At 42.6% G+C, this 23,764-nt stretch overlaps 1 protein-coding gene across 2 annotated transcripts in view; it reads right to left on the bottom strand.

Moving 5' to 3' along the window:
* The window catches only part of SH3RF3 (SH3 domain containing ring finger 3), a 374,110-nt gene that overhangs the window by 48,260 nt on the left and 302,086 nt on the right, over positions 1-23,764 (bottom strand). Inside the window, exons 8-9 of one of the 2 annotated variants that reach the window (XM_058684637.1) lie at positions 13,112-13,446; positions 10,633-10,990 (exon numbers count right to left, since the gene is read on the bottom strand). In XM_058684637.1, the coding sequence (XP_058540620.1) occupies positions 10,931-10,990; positions 13,112-13,446 (395 nt within the window). In that variant the 3' untranslated portion in view covers positions 10,633-10,930. Of the gene's footprint in view, positions 1-10,632; positions 10,991-13,111; positions 13,447-23,764 lie in introns of those variants that run through there. The other variant, XM_058684636.1, reaches the window with a different exon arrangement.

Below are 23,764 nucleotides of genomic sequence, written 5' to 3'. Positions count from 1 at the left end.
CTGTCTTATAGTGAGTCCAGTGGGTCCTCAAACCTGTCCTGTGGTTATTTCCCCAGTTCTGGAGTGCATAATAGAAATACACATACTCAGCAGCTGGCAGAATCCATCCACATGTTTGTTCCTGACCTGTAGAGTGAGGGCTATTATGGTGGGAAAGGCCAAGTGGAAGCCCCTAGAACTGCCTCCACCCAGGAAAAGAGTAAACCTGGAGCAATACCACATTCCTGGAGACACTGCAGAGATTAATGTCACCATCAAGGACCGGAGGGATGCAGTCCCACTGCATCCCCATTCAACTCTCCTATTTGGCCTGTGCTGAAGACAGATGGAGCTTGGAGAATGACATGGATTTTTGTTAAGTTCAATCAGGTATTAACTCTAATTGCAGCTGCTGTACCAGATGTGGTCTCCTTGCCTGAGCATATTAATGCATTGCTGGTACCTGGTATGCAGCTACTGACCATGCCAATGCTTTTTTCTCCATATCTGTTCATAGAGACCACCAGCACTTTTGCTTTCAGTGGGCAAGGCTGGCAATACACCTTCACTGTCCTACCTCTGGGGTACATCAGCTCTCCAGCTCTATGTCATAATTGATCACCTTTCTGTTCCACAAGATATCACATGGATCAATTACATTGGTGATATTATGCTGATTGGAACTATTGAGCACTAGGCTTATTGGATATTAGACATATTGGCAAGATGTTTGCATGTCACATGGTGTGAAACAAATCCAACAAAAATTCAGTGGCCTTCTACTTCAGTGAAACTGCTAGGGGCCCAGTAGTGCAGGGCATGTTGAGAAACCCTTCTAAGGTAAAGGATAAGTTGTTGCACCTAGCCCTTCCCACAACCAAGAGTCCCAGTGCCTAGGATGCCTCTTTGGATTTGTTGGCAGCATAATCCCCACTTAGGTGTGCTACTCCAGCCCATTTACTGTGTGATCTGACAAAGCTGCTAGTTTTGAGTGGGGTCCAGAACAAGAGAAGGCTCTACAGCAGGTCCAGACTACTGTGCAAGTTGCTCTGCCACTTGGGCCATGTGATCCAGCAGATCCAATGGTGCTTGGAGTGGCAGTGGCAGAGAGGGATGCTGTGCAGAGCATCTGATGGGCTCCTACAGGTGAAATACAGCCCTTAGGATTTTGGAGTGAAGCCTTGCCAAGCTCTTCAAATAAGTACTCATCTTGAGAAACAACTCTTGGCCTGTTATTGTGTCTTAGTAGAGACTGAACACTTAACCCTGAGCCGCCAAGTTATCGCGTGGCCTGAGCTGCCCACCAGGAATTGGGTGTTACCTGACCCACCAAATTATAAAGCTGGATGTGCACAGCAGCACTCCATCATCAGATGGAGGTGGTATATACATGAACAAGCCCAAGCAGGCCCTTAGGCACGAGTAAGTTACATGAAGTGGCTTCAATACCCATGGTCCAGCTCCTGCTACATGGTCTTCTCTCTCCCAGCCTGCACCTGTGGCCTCACAGGGAGTTCCTATGATCAGTCGAAAGAGGAAGAGAAGACTCAGTTCTGTAAGATATGCAGGCTCCATGTAAGCGTGGACAGTTGTGTGCTGTAGCCCCTTTATGGGGCATCCTTGAAGGACAGTGGTGAAGAGAAATCCTTCCAGCGGGCAGAATTTTAAGCAGTGCATCCAATTGCTCATTTTGCTTGGAAGGAGAGGTAGCTAGAGGTGTTACTGTGTACTGATTCATAGGCTATAGTTAATGGTTTGGCTGGATGGTGATGACTTAGAAGAAACATGATTAGAAAATTGGTGACAAGGGGATCTGGGAAAGTGGTAAATGGATAGAGCTCTATAAATGGGCAAAAAATGTGAAAAGAATGTGTGTCCTGTGTGAATGTTCACCAAAGGCTGACCTCAGCAGAGGAGGCTTTTAATGACCCATTCTCTGGATACCAGTCATCCTCTTTCCCTATCCAGCCCTGTCAAGTGACTATTGTTATAGGGTGGAGGTCATGTATGGGTCCAGTATTGTAGACTTCCACTCATCAGGGACAACTTGGTTATAGGCACTGAAAATGCCCATTCTGCCAGCAGTAGAGATCAGCACTGAGCTCCTGATATGGAACCATTCTCTGGAGTGAACAGCCAGCTACCTGGTTATGATACTGGTTACAGGGTTACGATACTGGTCTCCTTCCATCATGAGATGGGCAGCATTTTGTTCCTACTGAAACACTTATTCTGAATATGGACTTGCCTTCCCTGCAAGCAATTCTGCCCAAACTACTATCTGTGGATTTCAGAATGGCTTATCCATCATTGTCATATTCCACACAGCAATTGCTTCTGATCAAGGAACTCACTTCACAACAAAGGAAGTGTGGCAACAGGTCCAGACTCATGGAATTCACTGGTCTCACTTTGTTCCTATCTTAAAGAAGTTGGCTTCACAGAATGGCCTTCTGAAGATCCAGTTACAATACCAGCTGGGTGGCAATACCTTGCAGGTTTGGGGGCAAGGTTCTCCAGGAGGCTGTATGTGCTCCAAGTCAGCACCCAATTGCTGGTGCTGTTTCTCCTATAGCCGGGAATCAGGAGGGTGGAAATAGGAATGGCACCATACGCTGTTACACCTGGAGGCCCACTAGCAAAAGTTTCTATTTGTGCCCCCATGACTCTATGCTGTGTGGGCCTAGAGGTCTTAGATTCTAAGGTAGGAGTGCTTCCATCACGAGGCACAACAACAATCCTATTGAACTGGAAGTTAAGACTCCCATTTGACCATTTTGGACTCCTCATGACTGAATAAACAGGCAAAGAAAGTAGTTATTTTACTGGCTTCAGTGACTGATCCTTACTGTAACTATTTCAGTCAGATGTAGGGTTTAGTTTAGGGAAAACTGGGCTGTACTGCACAATAGAGGTGTGTCTCTTAGTATTACAATGTCCTGTGACTATGGTCAATGGAAAGCTACAACAACCCAGTTCAGTCAGTACTGCTAAGGGCCCAGACCCTTCAGGAATGAATATTTGGGTCACCCTACAGATAAGGAATGACAACTTACTGAGGTGCTTGCTGAAGGCAAAGGGAATATGGGGTGCATCATGGAAGAAGGTAGTTATAAATACCAGATATGACCAGTTACAGAAACAATGACTGTAATAGTCATGAGAATTTTCTCTTTGTTTTGTTTTGAATATGTTTGTGTGTGTGTGTGTGTGTGTGTGTGTGTATAATCTTTTTCTTTCCTCTCTTATACCCTTATCATATAAGATAAGTTGTACTGACTTCATATTATAGTATTCAAATATTTTTAACTTTATATCACAGTATTTAAGTTACAGGATATCAAGGAGAAAAGTGAACATTGCCTAAGGACTTTACATCCTCCTCTGGTGTAAGGGCTAGTGCATTTTCAGTTGTATACAGGATAGATGTATCATAGTAGGCAGAAGCATAACTTCACTGTTGTATTTATTTGGATACTAAGTATGGTTTACAGAGATGGCTACAAGTGCCAAGTTGAGAGAGGGTGAATTGTAATGGTTAGTTCTAAGTGTCAACTTGGTTGGCTACATTGCCCAATGGTTTAGTCAAGCACTAGTCCATACGTTGCTGTGAAAATATGTTGTAGATGTGATCACCAGTTGACTTTAAGTAAAAGAGATTAATTAGACTAAGTGCCTGGATATATGGGTGGGCCTCTTGTAATCCGCTGAAGGCCTTAAGAGTAATCTGAGGCTTCCTAGGGAAGAAAAATTTATGCCTCAAGACTACAGCATCAACTCTTGCCTGAGTTTTCAGCCTGTGGCATTCCCCACAGGTGGGCTTGCCAGCCTCCACATTCAACATGTGAGCCAATTACTAAAACAAATATTTATAGCTATATTTCATATTGGTTCTATTCCTCTAGGGAATTCTGACTGATACAAACCAATAATTAATATTTTAATAGCAGAAGATATTATTCCTATCTTAATATTAAGCAAACTGAAGTCTAAGGGATTTGTCTAGGGTGACACAAAGTGAAGGAGAGAACTAAGAGTCCAAAGGCAGTTGATGCAAGCCAGTAATCTAGCCATTACTGCTGGCATTACAAAGAGATCAGAAAGCAGTAACGTTTTCATTAAGTTGACCCATTAGTTCTGCTTGAGATGGACAGAAAGACCGTGAATCTTCTAAAAAGATTAATGAACTTCATTCTCATGCTATATGCAGATGTGTCTTGTAATTTATTAAGATATGGCCTGGAAATAAGCACATAAAACACCAGGTAAACAAAAATCAAGTCTGCCCCAAGAGTGACTTTACCCCAGAGGGAAAAAATGGTATAAAGTTGTCTTATCTGGAAGTGATGGCACAATTCCCTCGCCTCTACCACCACTGCCTGTGTGGGAGCACCAACAAAACAAAATAAAATCACAGCAAACAAAATGATGACACCAGCACTCTGTTCTTTCTCATCATTGCTCTCAGTTATGTGACAAGATGGAAAAGCACTCACAAGTTCTCTAGAATATTAGAGATGCCCCATCAAGCTGACACTGTCTGCCTTCTGGGAAGGGCATCCTATTGCGTCTACTCTGCAAGCACTACCTTCTGGTGTGGTTTATGGGGTGTGTGTATATGTTTTACTTTTTAACTGATTCCATCAGCTGAGTTTTTCCCTAGGCAGGGAAGACTATGAAAAAAACACCTTGTCTTTATGAGCAATATGAAGATATGTCATGAAAAGGGAGGCAATAATAATGGTAGAATTTTGTACGGTAGAATATAAACTTGCTATGGGAATCAAGTGCGTTCCATGGCTCTCGGCCACTTGCACGCCTACAATCTACATCACTGACCTTGCTGCCACAGTCATCTCTTTGTTGTCCGGGAGGGCTACATCATGTGCCACTAGAGTGTAAAATCCCCCAACAATCTTAATGAGTTATGGTGAACTTTGCCCTCTGGGGAGAATGACAGAACCCCCGTGGCTATTACTGGTAATCACAAATTCTTTTCCATTGCTAGTTTATTACAATTTTAAAAACGAATTTTGGTTTCATGCTTTGCAGTTGACATTGTTTAGGCTAAATGTCAGGTACAAAATTGACACCTAAGAAAACCCTTTATATCTATGTTTCTCAGTGGTCACAGGAAAAATAAACCAGAAAATGGAACCTCCAGTGGCTGAGGAGATGAATAATTACCATTTTACTAATAGATTACACCAATCAATTGAGGTTCATTTTGGAGCAGCCTACATCTCTCCATTTGGCAATGTTAAGTGTCTTTTTTTCTAAAACTGCAAAATCAAATGCCCTTTTCATCTTTTATTAGAAGCGTCAGGGATACAAGTTTTACATCTATATCTATCTCATAATTCTTAAGGAATCTGACCTTCAATTATATCAAATTCTTACTAATGATTTCCAAAATTTTTATTCCAAATACTAGGCTGAGCATTTGTGAGATTAACTAATTTACTCCTCCCCAAAAGTCAGGGTGGTAGGTGCTATCATCCTCATTTTACAGATGAGGAAATGGAGGCACAGAAAGGTGAGGGAACTTGCTCAAGGTCACATGATTGATACATAGAAGGGCCCTGATTCACACTTGACAGCTGTGCCCCAGGCACACCCTCTGTGCTCATTAATCAGTCTGTGCATTCTTTCATGCCCACATACCCTGGGGTCCCAATAGGAGAAGCTGTCCAATAGAGGCAGAGGAGAGGAAGTGGCCCTCTCCTGAACACCAAGGGGCTGGCTTTATTCCCACTGATGATGAGCTGCATGGCCTTGTGCAGGCCACCTGGCTACCTGGACTTCCATGTCCACATCTGTGCCCTGCAAGGGTCCCCAGTGCCCCACTAAGAAGACACCTGGAAGTGCACTGGATTGAGTCTCACCTCAGAACAAAAGCTGGGGGTTTCTATGGGAAAGTTGGGGGAATGGCCTGGCCCTGTGGTGCCTTCCTGGGGGACAGCCAACCCCCAAGAAGGCCTCAGGCTTCCTCTGAGCTCTCCAAGACCAGGGTGAGGCCACTGTCCTGTCCCACCTGGGGGTCTGTGCCCTGATGGGCATGAGGAAGAAGTTCTGCCCTTGTCATCAGGGAAGTGACACTCTAGCAGCATGCCCTCTTCCAAAAATAAGTTTCTTGTAAAACTTCAGAGTGTTTTGACAGCTGGGGTTCATGCTTTCAGGATGTGTTCATTTTCAGCCTAAAGATTACTCATAAGCTACATGCCAGCTTTCCTCATCCCACAGAAGGCAGACAAACCCCAGGGAAAAGAGGAGAAGGTCTGAAGTTGTTGGGGCTCTAGTTGCCCACAGCAGTCAGAAAGGGACTCCCTGCCCAGCCAGAGTGCCAATGCCAGTGCAAGGGTGATCAGAGCTGCCCAGCATGAGAGTCCCTAGAAGGAAGTGGGTTTCCATAGCCCAGAGCCGACCAACTGACCACCAGACTCATCAGTGACTCATTTTTGAGGCAGCCAAGGTCCCCAAAGCCCATGATGATGTGCCACATGGGTCTGTGGGCCCAGCCATGCTTCATGAGTCACCCTCTTCCCCTGTGGCCACACCTGAGACACAGCACTGCTCTGAGGGTCTCTGCATATTGGGGCCTGACCTGTAAGCAAGCCAGGTGCTACTCTTTCCCTATCAGTGGGAGAACCAGGCCTACAGCGCAATTCAGATCTGGTGAGGTCAGCCCCCTACCCCCACCTCTGATAAGTGTCAACTGACGCAGCAGGACACCTCCTCACCACTGGCTTGGTTGCTGGGGCCCATGCAGCTAGTGTGTGACAGCAGGAGAGCCTCTGCCTATCTCAAAATTGAAAACACACTGGCAGCAACTGATATGTTGGTTATGGAGATTACAGCAGCCCCCCTTCCAGTCTGCATTTTAGAAACAGTACAAGTAAAGGCTTGCTTACTGCAGTGAGCCTAATGGAGAGAAAGTGATTCATAAACCAGTGATTCTTCAATTTAGAAAAAACTGCCTGGTTGTTCTAAAGAGCTTCGCCCTCAAGATTTCCTTTATATTTCATATTCCTGGGTTTTCATTGAAAATATAATTGTAACCCTATGTAATGTATGTCTTATTATCAGCATATATATATATATATATATATATATATATATATATATATATATGCTTTTAAATGAGTGGGATATAGATAATAAAGAACAAGTTCAAAGTTCATCTGCAACACATTTCCCATACTGGCTCTGCTACTGGCCAGGCCTAGCTGCTGCTGTTATCAGTCATCCTGTCAGGTTTGCTGTTCCTTTCAGACCAGCTCCTCAAAGCCTTAATTAGAAAGGTCATGCCATCCATGTGGATTTGACCAAGTGGTTCACTGTCACATGGGCTCTGGCTGCAGTTGAGTCCAGTGTGGAAAACAAGGCAGAGCCTCACACTCCCCTCTCCTGGGCAGACCCTACAGCCTCCTCCCATAGCTACCCCTGTCCTCTCACTGTGGGACTCCTGGACAAACCCAAACCACCCGAGGCCTCGGCCTCATGAGACTGGAGAGACCACCACAAGTCAGCACAACAGAGCCTGGCAGAACTGACACAGGGGTCGGGAAACCAGAGTCCTTGGACTGGCTGCACTACTGATGCCACGTAACACCTGGTGAGCCTCTCAACATCCCTGAGCCTCAGCAGCATAATCAAAAAAGAGGAGTTTAATGAAAAGATCTTCAGAGTCTCTTTCTGGTTCTAATATTCTATTACTGTGTGGAACTGAAGCTATTTCATCCATATGCAGAAAGTTAACTTTCTTCTGACCTATAAAGTAAAGAATTTCTTATAGTCATGGGAATGAAAACTCATTGGAAACAGTTTTCCCAATTCCTTTTAGTTTACAAATATCCCTTTAGTCTACAAATATCACCAGATGCTTTCTAGAAGGAAGGTACTCTTCAGGGTCTGTTGATCAGGGCTCTGAGACTTTTTGGAAATGTCAGGACTCAGCACACAACAACCACCATTTTCCCCCCAATATACTGATTCCTACTGTGTGCTAGGCATGCTGATCTAGGCTATTCTATTTCATTCTGTGCATTCTATTTGATATAAAAAAATGTTCATCCAAATCCACTAAATTGGTTTGGTGATTCATGAGTGCGTCACTTTTGAACATGTGGTTTGAAAGATACTGCTGTAGCCAGTGATCACAAGGGTACGCTGACACCAAGGATAGTATTAAATGGACATATGGCACCAGTTAGAGGGGCTGTCACAAAGTGGGATTCAGTTACCTGAGTAGGAAGAAAAAGGCTGAGGGGCTCACAACTCAGAGAAGGGAAGGAACACAGCTAACCTCCTTTGATTAAACCTTAAACCCTATCTTCTTGCCTAATACCAGACTCCTCAATATGCTGAGCAGTGCCTAACTGATCTCAAGGCCCTCCAGAGCTGTCTTGCTATCTCCCACCTGCTCCTGGGCTCCTCACCCTTGGACCACATCCCTCAGATTAGAAAGTCCTTCTACCTGTCAGGCAGAACTCCTCCAGGAAGCTTCCCTGTCCCCAGACCTATCATACTCTATTGCAGTTGTCTGTTTCCCAGTCTGCATCTTGGTACTAGACTCAGTGTTCCTTCAGGCTGGGGTGGAATCTTCCTTTGCTATAGACCCTCAGGACTCAGCACTCTGGCTGGGCCACACAAATCTTCCTTATAATACACCGAAGAGAGAGGGGTGAATACACTGAAGAGAGAGGGGTGAGTGAGTGACTTCTAGCCAGGTGGCCAGGGAAAGCTTCATGGCTTCAGGAGGGCCACAATCTTCCACTTCCTTCCTCAGCACATCATTGCTGCTAGTCACTGACTGTGGCCTCTATGCCTCCAGATAGATGACTTTCCCCCGGAGTCAACCCGTAGGGATAACTGATCCATATCATCTGGTGCCAAGTGTTCATGAGGCCTCAGAAATAGAAAACAGTCACGGATGGACATGATAGGTGATAATTGATGGTTGTTTCAAGCACAAAAAGGGATTTTTTTAAAATGAAAAGGGGTTAACTGAAATATTACACATCATTCTTAAAATTCTCCCAAGATTTTCTTTCCACTCTGTGATCTGTGGGCACCAAAAGAGGACTCCTCAAGTTGTATCCAGTCCCTTCTTCAGAAATACTAGACCCAGGTCTTTGGATGGGAAGACCTCCAATGACACTCCCCAGATGATCGTAACCTTTATGACTTCCATATGCTAGGGTCTTTCTCATGTCTTGGGGTCTTCTCTGTGTCCTAAGGTTTCCCCCATGGCCTGGCTGCCTCTACTGTTTCCAACCTGGGAGACTAGGAAGGAATCCATCCATCTTGGGGTACCCTGTGATTTAACAGTATACATCCTTCTCAGGTCTTCTTGGAGGGGGGACACTCTTCATGCAGGGCCATCCCTGGTAGATCTGTCCCATGGCAGAACAGATCCTTGGTCAGACCAAATGGCCCAAGGTGCTTGGAAGAGTCCCTAGTGCTGTCCAGAGCTCTGAATGAATCCTTAGATCAGAACTCCCTCATCTCAGGCCTGTCCTCTGTCTACCCTTTGACGCAAGTGTCAGGGAGCACTCCAGTCTTTAGCACTGTGGGCTCTAGGGCTGTGGCATAAGGGCACACTGCTGGACTCGGCACCACTGGAGGAAGTGGGAAGCTCTCCAGGAGGATGGAGCTGCTGTTATCTGGCAGCCCAGCCACAGGACAGCTCCGGTAGGAAGCCATAATACCAGGAAGATGGTCAGGAAGAGGCTCTGAGAGAGAGGCTGGAGGATGCACACTGTGACAAAAGCCCTGGGCCCAGAGAGGAACTCTGGCTCAGGATCCAGTCTATAGAAAGAGTCCCCACCCTGGCAGCACTTGAGTCTCTCTGGAGGCCTCAACTCAACAGCAGGCCAAGCAGGGCTGATGTGCAAGGCCTGCCTGCAGCAGGGCTGAGAAGCCTAATCCCAGAGGGTGGAACTAGCAAAGGGCCAGCTGCCCAGGGATCTCTGCACAGCAGTCAGCACACACGAGCCAGGTTTGGGGCCTCTTTGTACCCTACATGTGGGGACACCTGGGAATAAATCTCCCATGTTCCTAGGAGAGAATCACCCTGCCCCTATCTCAGGCACCAGGAGCCCCATAAGCCATGGTGTTCTCTCTTGTGCACATGCTTGGAAGGGCCTGGATCGAATTCCAGAACAACTCAGCACTGTGAAAACATGTAGGTGCTGTGGTCTCTGTGGAAAGCAGGGCTGGGAGCTCCATCTTTTTCAAAGGAAAATTCACTAACAGAAACAACCTGGAGAATACTGCAAATTACTCTTAAAAAATCCTTTCACCATAATTAGACATATGCACGTCTGTGATGGGGTTACCCCAGAAACAGACCTGAGGCCAAGTGTTGTGTTTTCAAAGTTGGTGACATCTGCTCAGTTGTGGCCCTGGGGGGGGACGGGGGGCAGCACGAGGGTGCCAGGCCCTAGCCCCAGCACACTTGACCAGCTTGGAGCACACCAGACAGGTTCAGGTGAACAGCCACTGTCTTGGCTCTTCCACTAGAAACCACAACTGTGGATGTTTTGCTCTTTACTATAAAATAGGAGAAATTCAACTGGGAATACAGAAGGGATTTTTTTTCAGACCAGTGTTTTTTTTGTTTTTTTGTTTTTTGGGGTTGTTTTGCTTTGTTTGAGAGGTGAGAAATGAAAATCACACATGACATGTGGAAGAACAATATACAGTATTTCTCTACCAGGGTTTGATGCTGACAATTGCTGCTGTACCTACGAACATATGCTCACTTAAGCCCACAAAGTCCATTTCACTTCCTACTTGGGAGCACAGCATGAACAGCACCCCCATGCTGTGAGTCGTCTGTGCCCAGCCCTGAGCCTAGCTGGATACAGGCTGGTGTAGGCCAGTGCATTTCTGCTGCCAGAGCTAAGTGGACATATCTGCTGCATTTCTTCTGGGAGTGGGGCTTCCTTCAAAGGTGCCCTTCATCAAGAGGTTCCCTCTGGGTGTCTCCTGGACTCACTCTTGTTTGCTGATGGAGAAGAATTGTTAGTAGAGAGTAAACCTTGAGTGAAGATAAAATACCTGATAAATGTCTAACAGGCTGGGAATGTGGAGAGTAGGTCGAGTGCTGGTTTTCCTTAGCAACATGCTTAGGAGGTGAAGACGGCAAACAGTATCTCTCTCAGTGTAGATTCCTACTAGTTTGGCTCTACTGTCATGAGTCAGACTGAAGCCCTTTGTGTTGCAAACCAGACAGAGAGAATTTTTTGTCAAAGAACCAGAAATGTTTACAGAACTATTATTGTCCTTCCCTTTCCAAGTCCATCCCCTGTTTAAGGCCTGGAGGATAGAGTCTTCCAGGGAGAGTGTTCAAGTAAGAGGGTGGGCTTGTACACCTACTTCTGCCTCCTGATGAGACCCAGCTACCTCTCCTAACCAGGCTTCAAGGTGGAAGGGAGCAGGCCAAGACCTAAGGGATTTGCAAGCAGACATGGACGCAAAACACAGAACAACCATTTCTCTTCGTGCCTGGGAACCCTGTTGATCTCAAGGGGACTTGAGCTTTGCTGGCTGAGAGCACAGCAGCAGTGGCTGTTACCGAGACCTCTTCCACACTTCTGAGTGTGAGAATAACATTCCCCTGGACCTGATGAGACAGGCAGTAAGGAGGCCTGAGCACTGATCTGGTGGCCCCGAGGAGTCTGGTGTGCACATATCTGAGAGGTATCCGGGCTCCTGCCAAGCACGGCAGGTGAGTTGGTGGGCATGCCTTTGGGGCACCCTGGGCATGTGGACTGGACAGTCAACACTGGTTTTGGTACTGTCCCCAAAGGACAGGAAAGGCTGTCCTTGCCTTGAATATACCATCTAGTGTTGTGGGGCTCACCAAAACCCTGGCAAGCACACTCTAGTCAAAAGACTAGTTTTATATAGAAAGGTTTTAAAAGAACTACACAATGTGGTGAAGCCAAGAGGGAATGAGAATAAATCATTCATACAGCAAGGCCAATGAAGAGAATAGTTCCCAGCTGAAGGTGTGGGTCTGAACTGTCTAATACAGCAATGGGCAGTGCAGTGGCCCATAAGCACTGGAGATGTCTCACTGGATTTCAAAAACTGAATGTGAAAAATGGCAAATACCTCATCAAAAATCTTTTAGTATAAATTACATGTTGAAATGATAATATTTTTGGATATTGGCTTTAATAGATCATACCATTAAAATGAATTTTGCCTTTCAATTTTATTGGCCACTAGAAGATTTTAAATTAGGTATGTGACTTGATTTATAGTTTCGTCAGGCAGCACTGATTTGAAATCTGGATTCTAATCTTGGTTAATCCAGTGTCTAGCTGGGTAGCAACAGCAAGCTCATTGGACTTGGATTTCTTTTGTGAAATAAACTCAATATTCTTCACAGTTAAAAGAATAGCTGAGGGGCACCTGGGTGGCTCAGTTGATTGGGTGTCTGACTTTGGCCCATGGGTACAAGTCCTGCATCAGACTCTGTGCTGACAGCTCAGAGCCTGGAGACTGATTTTCATTCTGTCTCCCTCTCTCTCTGCTTCTCCCTCTTGCCCTTCCCCTGCCCGCCCCCCAAAAATAAACATTAAAAAATTTTTTTAAAATAGTTGAAAATGCTGTCTACACCAACTATGAGACCAGCATCCCTCTCTTGTTTCTCCGTAGAAAACAAGTCTGTCCCATGTGGTTGAACAGGCTGTGGATTGCATAGGGATGATACGTTGAAGGGAGGGGGTGCTGTTCACAGTGCACATAAGTAGATTTGTATATTTAATATAATAATAACCTGGTACTTGGCAATAAATATCTTGTTCTAACAAAATGAATATATTACAGTGATTTTCCAACAGATAGAGCAGAGGCATCTTGAGGAAGTGATATCTTTTCTATAGTTGGGCCTGCGTCAGTCCTACCAGAACCTGAGGACAGCCTGAATTCCACTCCAAGGACAGCTGCTCTGCTGGTATGACCTCCATCTCTGTCATAGGCCTGATGCATCCGAGGGCAGGAACCTGGTGCCCTAATTCAAGCCTTCATTTTACAAAATGTCATTGGTGTCTGGTGCCAAAGAGCTACAATAACCAGCTGGGCCATGGCCAGGGCTTGCCCATGATGGGCCACTTACCTTCTCATTTTTTTTCTCATCTGGTCTGCATCCTGTGTTGGTGGGGCTGGATGTCGACAGGCCACTGACAGGCCCCCCTCCAGCCTCCCCGTTGAGGTTGGCGGCATTGACATTGGGAGGTGTGACGGCTGACGCTGCAGACGTAAGCGGGATGGCCGGCCGGGGGCACTGGGCCCCGATGACCGTCTGCACCTGGGGCTGGTGGATGTGCTGTGGGGACATCACGGAGTGGGGCCTGAGGCTGGCGGTGGGCAGGCGGGACGGGGAGTTCTGGGTGCGCAGGGGCGACACGGTGGCCGTTGGTCGGTCCTGAGCCTGGGCTGAGGAGTGGGCAGCTGGAGCATGGGGTTGGAAAGAGAGTGGGGTTGGAAGGTTAGTTTGCAACTGCAATGCAATCGCAGCAGACTCTTTCCTTGGGCTCGTCTTCCCAGGGCTCACCACCTCTCTCTGTGGTCTCTCCAGACCTGGCCACACTCCACGGGTAGAGAGACTAAGGCTGAGCAATGGGGAAAACACATCCCATCTTCCCAAAGCCCTGCCATAGCACAAAACAGCCTGCCTGCAGGAGGAGTGAGAACATCTTTTCCAAGGTTGCCACAAGCATGGGCATGTTCCCAGTCTCCTATAAAGCCATCTACATGGTTTTCTCTGCTGCGATGAAGTAATACACTCAGAAGGTTTTTTTATTTAAAAAAAATTTTTTTAACGTTTATTTATTTTTGAGACAGAGACACAGCATGAACGGGGGAGGGGCAGAGAGAGAGAGGGAGACACAGAATCGGAAGCAAGCTCCAGGCTCTGAGCCATCAGCCCAGAGCCTGACGCAGGGCTCGAACTCACGGACCGCGAGATCGTGACCTGAGCTGAAGTCGGACGTTTAACCGACTGAGCCACCCAGGCGCCCCAGAAGGTTTTTTTAAAATGCCCTTGTTAAAATGTTCGTGAAAGTAAAGCATGACAGAATCCTGAAGAAGCCCCAAGATGCCCCAGAACTCTTAGACACCACTGCATGTAAGGTGATCATTGCCAAGAGCACAATTCTGATTCATCTCCACCCCAGAACTATAACCCAGTCTTTTGTGCACACTTGGTACTTGACTTGGCTGAGCTACAGCCAAGTGTGTGAGGCAGCTTTAGCTGGTGACAGGCACATCATAAAGGCAGCTGCAGCCTTGGGGAGAACCATCACTCTGCCCCCTGCAATCTGCCTGAGCTTGTTGCCTTGCCTACACATGGAAGCAACAGTTTATAGATTCACACATGAGGAACCACACAATGACAAATCTGCCCCCTACTGCCAGCAAAAATGCCTCCTAAGGATGTTAGGGGTCTAAAGGCATAACATTTGTAAAACTTTGTCATTTGAAAACATAAAGTTCCTTCTAAACACAACACCAAATTAAAATTAATCTTGCTGTAGCCTGTGCTAGTGATTTTGAAGAACTGTCTCCTTACTAATTACAGAAGAAACCTACAGGAGGACAGAATGAGCCACACCAGATGAATGGTGACTTGTGGGCTGGGCTGGTGATCCAAAGGGAGACACAGGTTGTGGCACCCAATACCACTTCTCACCATGGGTCCCATGCAACATCATGCAAGTCAGATTCAGTCATTTTTGCACTGTCGCCCAGAGAACAATTACACATCACACTGTCCTTATTTTCTACCATCAGAATTCATGGCATTCATGGCTTTAGCAACATGAAAAAACACATGTGATAAAACAATATTCTCAGTGCCCAAATATGCCTTGAATAGATAATCTACTCATAAATCCTAACAGCGCTTCCCCGGCATATGAAGTAACTCAGCTCGACAAATGACAGCCCTCCACATGCAAGCCAGGGCTCTTCCTTCTGACAGCACTGCGTGGGAAAAGTGGGTGAGATCTGATTATGTGATCCCGGGTTCTTCAGGACTCAGGGACTCTCACCGTGTCCTCTGTTTCTAGGAGGTAAAAATATATAAAGACTGATTTATAGTTTTAAAAGTATTCAGGGTTTGGGGTGGGTTTAAATCCTCATTCAACATGGCCCCACACTTCAAAAGACCAAGTTAGGTAACTATGCAGATCGATGAAGCCACTGGGGTCACTTAATCAGCCCGAGGTAACCCGTGACTTGGACAGTGCTCCTGGGGCCATTTGTCTACCTCTCCCCAGCTGTCTGAACTCTCCTTCACCCCAGCCCCCTGGCCTTGGAATGAGAAGTGGTGGCTTGGCAAGGAAAGAACAATCACTTGGGCCCGAAAGACTGCAGGGGCTGCTCTAGATTCTTCTACCAAGTCCCACACAACTCCCCTCCACCTCTGGCTTGCTTCCACATGCCTGCCACATTGCCCTGCCAAACCCAATGTAAGAGGACAGGGTGTTCCAGAAAGTTCTAAGCCTGTCTGCCAGGCAATCTCTTTGACCCCCTTCCCAGTTCTCTCCCTTGTTCCTCTTCTCAGCCACTCTAGCCTCCTGGCTGCTCCCCCCAACACAGGCTCTCTGTCACCTCAGAGACTGCTGTACATACCACTCTCTTCTCCCCCAGAGAGCCACATGGCCCCTTGGTTGCTTCGGGCTGCTTCTGATCACCTCAGACACCACCTTCTCATGGAAACCTGTCCTTGCCAACCCACCAAAAAGTGCAGGCTGCCACTCTGTGATCCCAGACCCACTTCCCCTGCTTTAATTTCCCTTTCCTCCCATGGCACTATCTGCTCTTAACAGTTTGTATGATGCACTCTTCATTATGTGTTCACTGCCCATTACCTGTCTCCCCCCACTACAAGGTAAGTTTCACGAGGGTGGGACATTTACTGATATTTTCCAAACAGCTGGATTGGTGCCCAGAATGCAGTAGATGCTTGATAAATTTCTTAAATGAATGAACAAGTTTTTGAGAAAAGAGAACCTCAGCTAAAACATCTCTACAGATTTCACAGAATTGAACCACTGGAGAAGAAAAAAACAAAAACTCCATGAGAAAGAGGAGCATGACTCATCACACTGGCTCGTAGAAGAAAGTAGGGTTTCATTCATGATCAGTGGGATTTAACCTCAATTTTACCCACCCTGTGTCACCCAACCTCAGACTGACCTAGACTGCTATCTCTCTAGTCATCCTACTAGTTAGCAATGTCAAAGCAACCTGTACAACAGAGGCAAGCAGCTTGAGAAAATGCTATTATTGCACAGTCTCTGTTAGTCTTTGCCTCTCCTCTTTAAAGCTTTGGCAGGCTCCAGCAGTTCTGGAGTGCCTAAATACCATTGGGCCTCACTCAGTTCACTGCCATGTCATCCTGTAGGTGATTTAAAAAGAGTAGTTGAATGAATAAATGACCTATCTTACCATCAATATTGTCCATTTCTTATTCTCAAGTTTATCACTTCCAACTTCATGGATGTAATAGAACACTGGCAACTCCCCAAACTTCAGGCCAGCCTCTCTCTCAACTCATCCACATCTATACCCACCTCGCCTTCTAATCTCAAGGATATATGGTCCCAACAGGTCTACCCCTTCATACTCATCTCAATCCTTTCTCCTGGCTCATCCCTTTCTTGCTTGTATTAAATTTATTAACTTTCCTCCTGTAATTTAATAAGTAAGTTACAGCTCTAATTTCAAAAATAGTCCTTCTACTAGCCAGTACCTCCTTTTCCTGTTTTTCTTTATACCTAGTGTCCTTGAATAGTGTCTGCTTTGGTTCTTACTTTTCACTCATTTCTTTGCATGATCTGTATTTGCTCTCATAGCAGTTTTCATCTCTGCTTTGTGTTCTGGATAAATTCCCATGTATGCCTTCCAGTGTCACTAATTCCATCTTTGGCTGTGTCTACACTTGTTCTTTCTTACTTTTTACTCATTTCTTTGTGTGATTTGTATTTGCTGTAATGGAAGTTTTCGTCTCTGCTCTGTGTTCTAGTGTCACTACTATCCATCTTTGACTGTGTCCAGTCTAGAAATTATGTCACCTATAAGGATTTTGTATTTAAAATATATATTTTTTCCCTTTCCAAAATTTCAAGTTTTTTTTTCATATTCATCAGTTTCAGATTCATAGCTATCCATCTAATTTTTCCCCTTCATACACCCTGTTTTTTCTTTGTTTTTTTTTGGGGGGGGGATGGTTAGATGTTATTCTTTATTTTTCCTTTTAGAGGATCTTAAATATACTGATATCAAAGACTTTTTCAGATTTCTTTCTCATTTCTCTCCCATTTCTTCAGTTTATTGGCTATCTTTTATGCGTTAGTGTTCCCCCTGTGCTTTGAGACTTCAGTATGCACACTCGTCTTGTGTATGACAGTCTTATTGCTATTTTTTCCTCAGTCTGAAGCTTCTGAATGGTACTCTGGGACCTCCCCCTCAGAACCAGCTGTAACAGGATGGTTTGAACTCTGGTCCTGTAAGAATGGTGCAGATCTTGTCTTCAGGCCAGAGCCAAACTCAGCTCTATGCCCAAGTAGCACTCTCTATTCTCTCCCATACCCCAGAGAGTAGCTCAGTAGTAACCATTCTCGAAGAAGAGACTGTAGCTGTTCAAACAATTGCACCTAGCTCTGATCCCCTGATACTCACCAGGGACTTCCTGTCTATTTTCTCCTGCAGGAGTTGAAAGTTAGCCAACACTGCCTGCTTTTCATTCCAGTTAGCCAATGCTTCAATCCCACTTAATATTGTGTGTTCCATTTTGTTTAGATCCATAAAGTTCATTTGTAAAAAATTAAAAAACCCATTTCTGTGTTTAAAACAGAGAGAATAGGGGATTTCCACATGAACTCACTCTCCTATACTATCCAGGAGTCCTTCATTCACTTCTCAGTCTACTAAAATATGGTTTCTTACCTTCATTCCATCAAATATTATCTGAACAAGATCAATTATGACTCCACCTGGCAGCAAATTTAATGGACACTTTTCTGTTTTCAGAAAAAAGTATCTAATGATCTAGTGGCTTACTTTTATACCAGTATCACACTAACTTGGTTACTATCGTTTTATAATATGTCTTGAAATCAGTGTGGCCTTCCAACTTTGTTGTTCTTTTCAAGGTTGTTTTGGCTATTCTAGGTCCTTTGTATGCCTGTGTGAATTTGAGAAACAGATTACCAATTTCTACAAAAAAGTTGAGTGAGATCATGATTAGTATTCCATTGAATCTATAGGTCAAATTTTTGGAGAATAATTACTTTGACAAATTAAGTCCTCTCACTCATAAATGAAGTATATTTCTCTGCTTATTTCAGTCTTATTCAATTTCTTTCAGCAATATTTGGTAGTTTTCAGCAGACAGGATGTCCTCTTCTCTTATCAGATGTATCCCTAACTAATTTATATTTTTCATGTTATTAAAATTGCTGTCATTTTTTAAAACATCAATTTGCAATTATTCACTGGTACTATGTAAAAATAAAATTGATTTTTGTATATTAATCTTGTTTCCTGGAAACTTGCTGAACTAATTTATTAGCTCTAAAGAAAGCTTTTTGTGTGAGTGTGGGTTCCCCAGGGTTTTCTATATACAAGATCATGTTATCAGCAAATAGACATAATTTTCTCCCTTCTTTCTGATCTACATGCTTTTTATAGTTTTGTCTTGACTAACTGCTCTGACTAGAACATACAGTACAATATTGAATAGAAATGACAAGAGTGGATATCCTTGTTTAATCTTGATCTCAGAGGGAAAGTTTTTAGTCTCTCACCATTAAGTCTGAGGTTAGCTATGGTTTTCATGGATGCCCTTTATCAGGTCAAGAAGCTCAGTTCTATTTTCTCATTTTTGACAGTTTTTAATCAGGAATGAGCATTAGATTTAAAAAAAAACCCACATCTATTAAACTGACCATGTTATTTTTATTCTTTAGTTTGTTAATACAGTAAATTATATTGATCATTAAATGTTAATAAAAACTTGAATTCCTAGGAGAAACTCTACTTGGTCCTGATACATTATCTATTTGATTGCTTAAATTTTATTTAGTGTTTTTACATCTATATTTATGAGTGATATTGGTCTGTAGTTTTATTTTCTTTTAATGTCTTTGTCTGATTTGGGTATGAGGGTAAAGTTGGCCTTATAGAAAAAGTTAGGAAATATTCTCCCTTCTTTTCAATTTTCTGGAAGTTTCCATAGAATTGTTGTATTTTTTCCCTTAACCATTAGACATAACTTAACAATGAAGCTACTAAGGCCTGGAGATTTCTTTGTGGAAAGTTTTTAACTAACTCAATTTCTTTAATAAATACAGGCCCATTAAGGTTATTTACTTTTTTAAGTTTGTTAATTTATGTTTTTTAAGAAATTTATCCATTTTGTCTAATTTGTTGAGTTTATTGGCATAATTTTTTATAAGCCCTTATTATTCCATAAAATCTGAAGTGATGTGACTTCTATTATTCCTGGTATTGATAATCTGTGTATCCTCTCTTTATTCTTTATCCCTCTGGCTAGATGTTTACCAGTTTTATTACTGATCTTTTCAATGAGCCAAATTTTGTTTCATTGACTTTCTCAACTGTTTTTCCATTTTCTATTTCATTTATTTCCACACTGATTATTTCTGGTTCTTTTATAGTTTCTTTGCTCTTTTTATTCTAGTTTCTTAAAGTAAAACTGAGGAGATTGATTTGAGATATTTTTTTTTTCCTAACATAGGTGTTTAGTGCTACAAATTTTCTCTTAAGTACTGCTTTAGTGGCATTCCACAAATTTTGATATGCTGTATTTTCATTTTCATTCATTTCAAAATGTTTTCCAATATCGCTTTTGATTTCTTCTTTCATCCATGGGTTACTTTTAAGTGTGCCATTTAGTTTCAAATATTCGGGGGTATCTTTGTGTTATTAATTTCTAATTCATCTGTATTTTGGTCAGGGAATGTATTATGAAACCTGAATTCTTTTAAATTTAGAGATTTAAATATTATGGCCCAGAATGTGGTACATCTTGGTAAATATTCTGTGTGCACTTGAAAAGAATGTGTGTTTGGCTGTTGTTAGTGTAGTACTCCATAAATGTCAATTAAGTCAAGTTGGTTATAGCTTGCTATAGTGTTCTGTATTCTTACCAATATTGTCTACTTGTTCTGTCAATTATCAAGGGAAGTATTGAAATCTCTGACTATAATTGCAGATTTGTCTATTTCTCCTTGCATCTTTATCAGTAATTGCTTATACATTCTGAAGTTCTGTTATTTGGACATAAGCACTTAGTCCTCTTAATGAACTGACCCCTTTATCATTATGAAATTGCCTTTTATTTTAGTAATAATATTCTTTGTTATAAATTCTAGCATGATATTAATATAACCATTTCAGACTTATTTTTAGTAGTATTAGCATGGTACATAGATCTCATTATTCATAGATGCTATATGTGCAAATTCATCTACCAGCTAAAATTGATTTGTAACCCCCAAATCAGTACCTGTGGTGCTTTTGTAGTCATTTGCAGACATGCATATACTAGCAAAAATTTTGAGTCACATTTTCCCTGCTGAAGTGCAACAGGATGAGGCTCTGCCCAGGGACAGAGATGGGAGGGAGCAGGGCAGTGCAGTGCAAGAAGCTCTGGCCCTGGGACTAACTGGACATGTTTGAATCCTGCTTATCACCTGTTAGTGGGGTGGCCTCAGGCAGTTTGCCTCTGAACCTGATTTTCTCTTTTGTAAAATAAATAGAATCTACCAGAATGACTTTTAAAAAATATTTAAGATTATAATCTTTGTGAGATATACACACATATATGCATTTCACTTAGGAGCAATGGTTCAGGATTCACTAATAGAGTGTCCATGGAAAATGTATAAAGTACAGCTACTGTGAATAATGAAAGTCAACTGTTTTTCTTGATCCTTTTACTTTTTATTGTTTTACTTATTTGTGTTTATGTATTTAAGTATTAAAATATGTTTTCTGTTAACAGCATATGGTTAGGTTTTGTTTTTGTTTTGTTTTTTAAAGAATACTTGACAATCTCTGCATTCTATTTAAAGTTGTTTAGACCATTTACATTTATTTACATGATCAGGTTTAAACCTACACTTTACTACATGTTTGCCATTTTACCCATGCATCTTTATTTCTTTTCCTCTCTTTTTGTGTCTTCTTTTGAATTAATTGGAAGTTTTTGTGGTTCCATTTTACCTCCTTTGTCAGTTTATTTGCTGCAACTCTGTTTTGATATTTAGTGCTTGCTTACATCTTTAATTTATTATAGTCTTCCTACAAGTGATTCCATAACTCTTCACACATAGTATAAAAACATACTTATCATAGTATAATAGTATATAATAGTTTAGTATAATAGTATATTCCTCCATTCTGGTACCTTTACCATTTTACATTTTACTTTTACATGTGTTTTAGATCCTTCACTGCATTGTTTTTATTTTTGTTTAAACAGTCCGTTATAGTTTAAAGGTATTTAAATAATGAGAAAAAACATATATTTATATATGCAGTTTCCATTTCTTGTGTCCTTCACTCCCTTCCTACATTCACTCCCTTCAGTGTATTTCCATCTGATACCATTTTCCTTCTTCGTAAAGAATTTTGCCTAATATTTGTCATAGTGTGGGTCTGTTGGTAATGAAATCTTTTAGCTTTACTATGTGTGAATAATTATTTTGCTTTCATTTTGAAAGAAACTTCCCTGGGTATAGAATGCTAACTTGGCAGATATATTTCTTTCAGTACTTCTTTCAGTTACTCCACTATTTTCTCACTTAAGTGTTCCCAACAAGAAGTATACAGTCATCCTTATTCTTTCCTACTTTATGTAATGTAGCTTTTTTTCCCCCTTGTTGCTTTTTAAGATTTTATCACAGATTTTGAACAATATGATTATCATTTTCCTTGGTGTAGTTTTCCCCATGTTTCTTGTGCTCAAGGCCCACCAGCTGTCTTTGATCTGTGAATTTGCAGTTTAAATCAAATTTAGAATAATTTTATCTTTTATTTCTTCAAATAATCTTTCTATCTCACCCCTTTCTCCTCTACTTTGGAGATTACACATACATAAAGCCACTTGAAGTTGTCACTGCTCTATGATGCTCATTTTTAAAGTTTCTCTTTTATGTTTGTTTTTCATTTTTCATGTTTTTATTGCTATACCTTCAAGTTCATTAATATTTTTTTCAGCAATGTCTAATCTACTAATTTTATCCACTGTATTCTTGATCTCACTGTAGTTTTTATATATAGAAGTTTGACTTGGGTCTTTAAGATATCTTCTAAAGTGTCTACTTAATTTTCTGAGCACGTTATAATCTATGAGCACATAGTAATAAATGCAATTATAATATCTGTTTTAATCTCTGCTAATTCTAATATCTGGGTCAGTTCTGATTGGTTTATCTTGTCATTGTGGGTCATACTTCCATCTGTGTGCCTAAGAATTTTTTATTGGTATCAGATGTTGTTATTTTTATGTTGAGAGCTGGGTATTTTTGCAGTCTTAAAGATACTCTTGATCTTAGTCCTGCAACACTGTTAAATTAATTGGAAACAGTTTGATCTTTTTGAGTTTGCTTTTAAGACTAGTTGGGTGGGACTAGAGCAGTGCTTAGTCTAGGGACTGAGGCAAGGTCCTTCTGCATAGACGACTCAATGCCCCGCAAACTGTTTTTCCATCTGGCTTGTGCAGCAGGCACTATTTCCAGTACTTTGTGAATGCGGGACACTGATAGCACTGATCCTTGCTCTCATAGTTTCCCTGGCTTTGTATAGTTTCTTCACATGCATATGCTGATTACTTCTCAGCAAACTACTCAAGAGGACACCCTGCATCCTTTGAGGTTTTCTTCCTATGCAGCCCTCTTTCCTCTCTAGGTTTTGACCTTCAAACTCCAACCACCTTCATCATCCAGACTCTCACTCCACATCCTCACTTCAGGAAGCCCTCTGGCCTCCATGTTGTTACTGCTCCCTGTGCCACAGTCTGGAACTTCTCTCCAGGCAATAAGCTGGGGCACACCTCATGTCCCATTATCATGGATGATTTTCCAATGTCTGACATCTTGCAAACGGTTGTTCTTATAAATTGTTTCTGGTAGAAGGGCAAATCCTGTCCTCACTACATTAGGTCGGTCATAAGCAGAAGTTTAGCTTTATCCTTTAGATACAAAACTTTGATTCTATCTATTATTTAAAACCCTCTAATGTGCCCCAATGGCCTTAGCATAAAAACTGAAATTCCATGACATGGTCTAAAGGAACCTCCATGATCTTCCTCTGCTTACCTTTCAGCTGTGCCACAGGCACTCATTCTCTTTCTTTGTCCTTCCACACACTTCCACCTCACCTCACCCCCTGCTGCATGCTAAGCTCTACCTAGCTTTAAGATCTAAAATTAAATTTTGCCTCTTCAGAGAAAATGTCACTAACACCCTAGCCTTCTCCTTCCATACCTTTTGTTTTAGTCACATCAAAACAAATAAAGTTACCCAAAATAGACACTCCGGTATTTCCCATTGCCAGTCTTTGTCCTTGCTAGAATTCTATTTGTGCTTTGTCTGCTCAGATAGTTCCTATTTGTACTTTAAGAATCAAGGCAGGATCACCACCATTTGAAAACTTTCCATTCTCTCATTTTCCTCCCCAGTCTGAATTACATATCTCCCCTCCATGCTTTCTTAATACCCTCTGGATACCTCCA

Source organism: Neofelis nebulosa, chromosome 9, assembly GCF_028018385.1.
Source record: "Neofelis nebulosa isolate mNeoNeb1 chromosome 9, mNeoNeb1.pri, whole genome shotgun sequence".
Classification (NCBI taxonomy): Eukaryota; Metazoa; Chordata; class Mammalia; order Carnivora; family Felidae; genus Neofelis; species Neofelis nebulosa.
The sequence above is the reverse complement of the archived record's forward strand: the minus strand, read 5'-3'. Positions and strand labels throughout refer to the sequence as shown.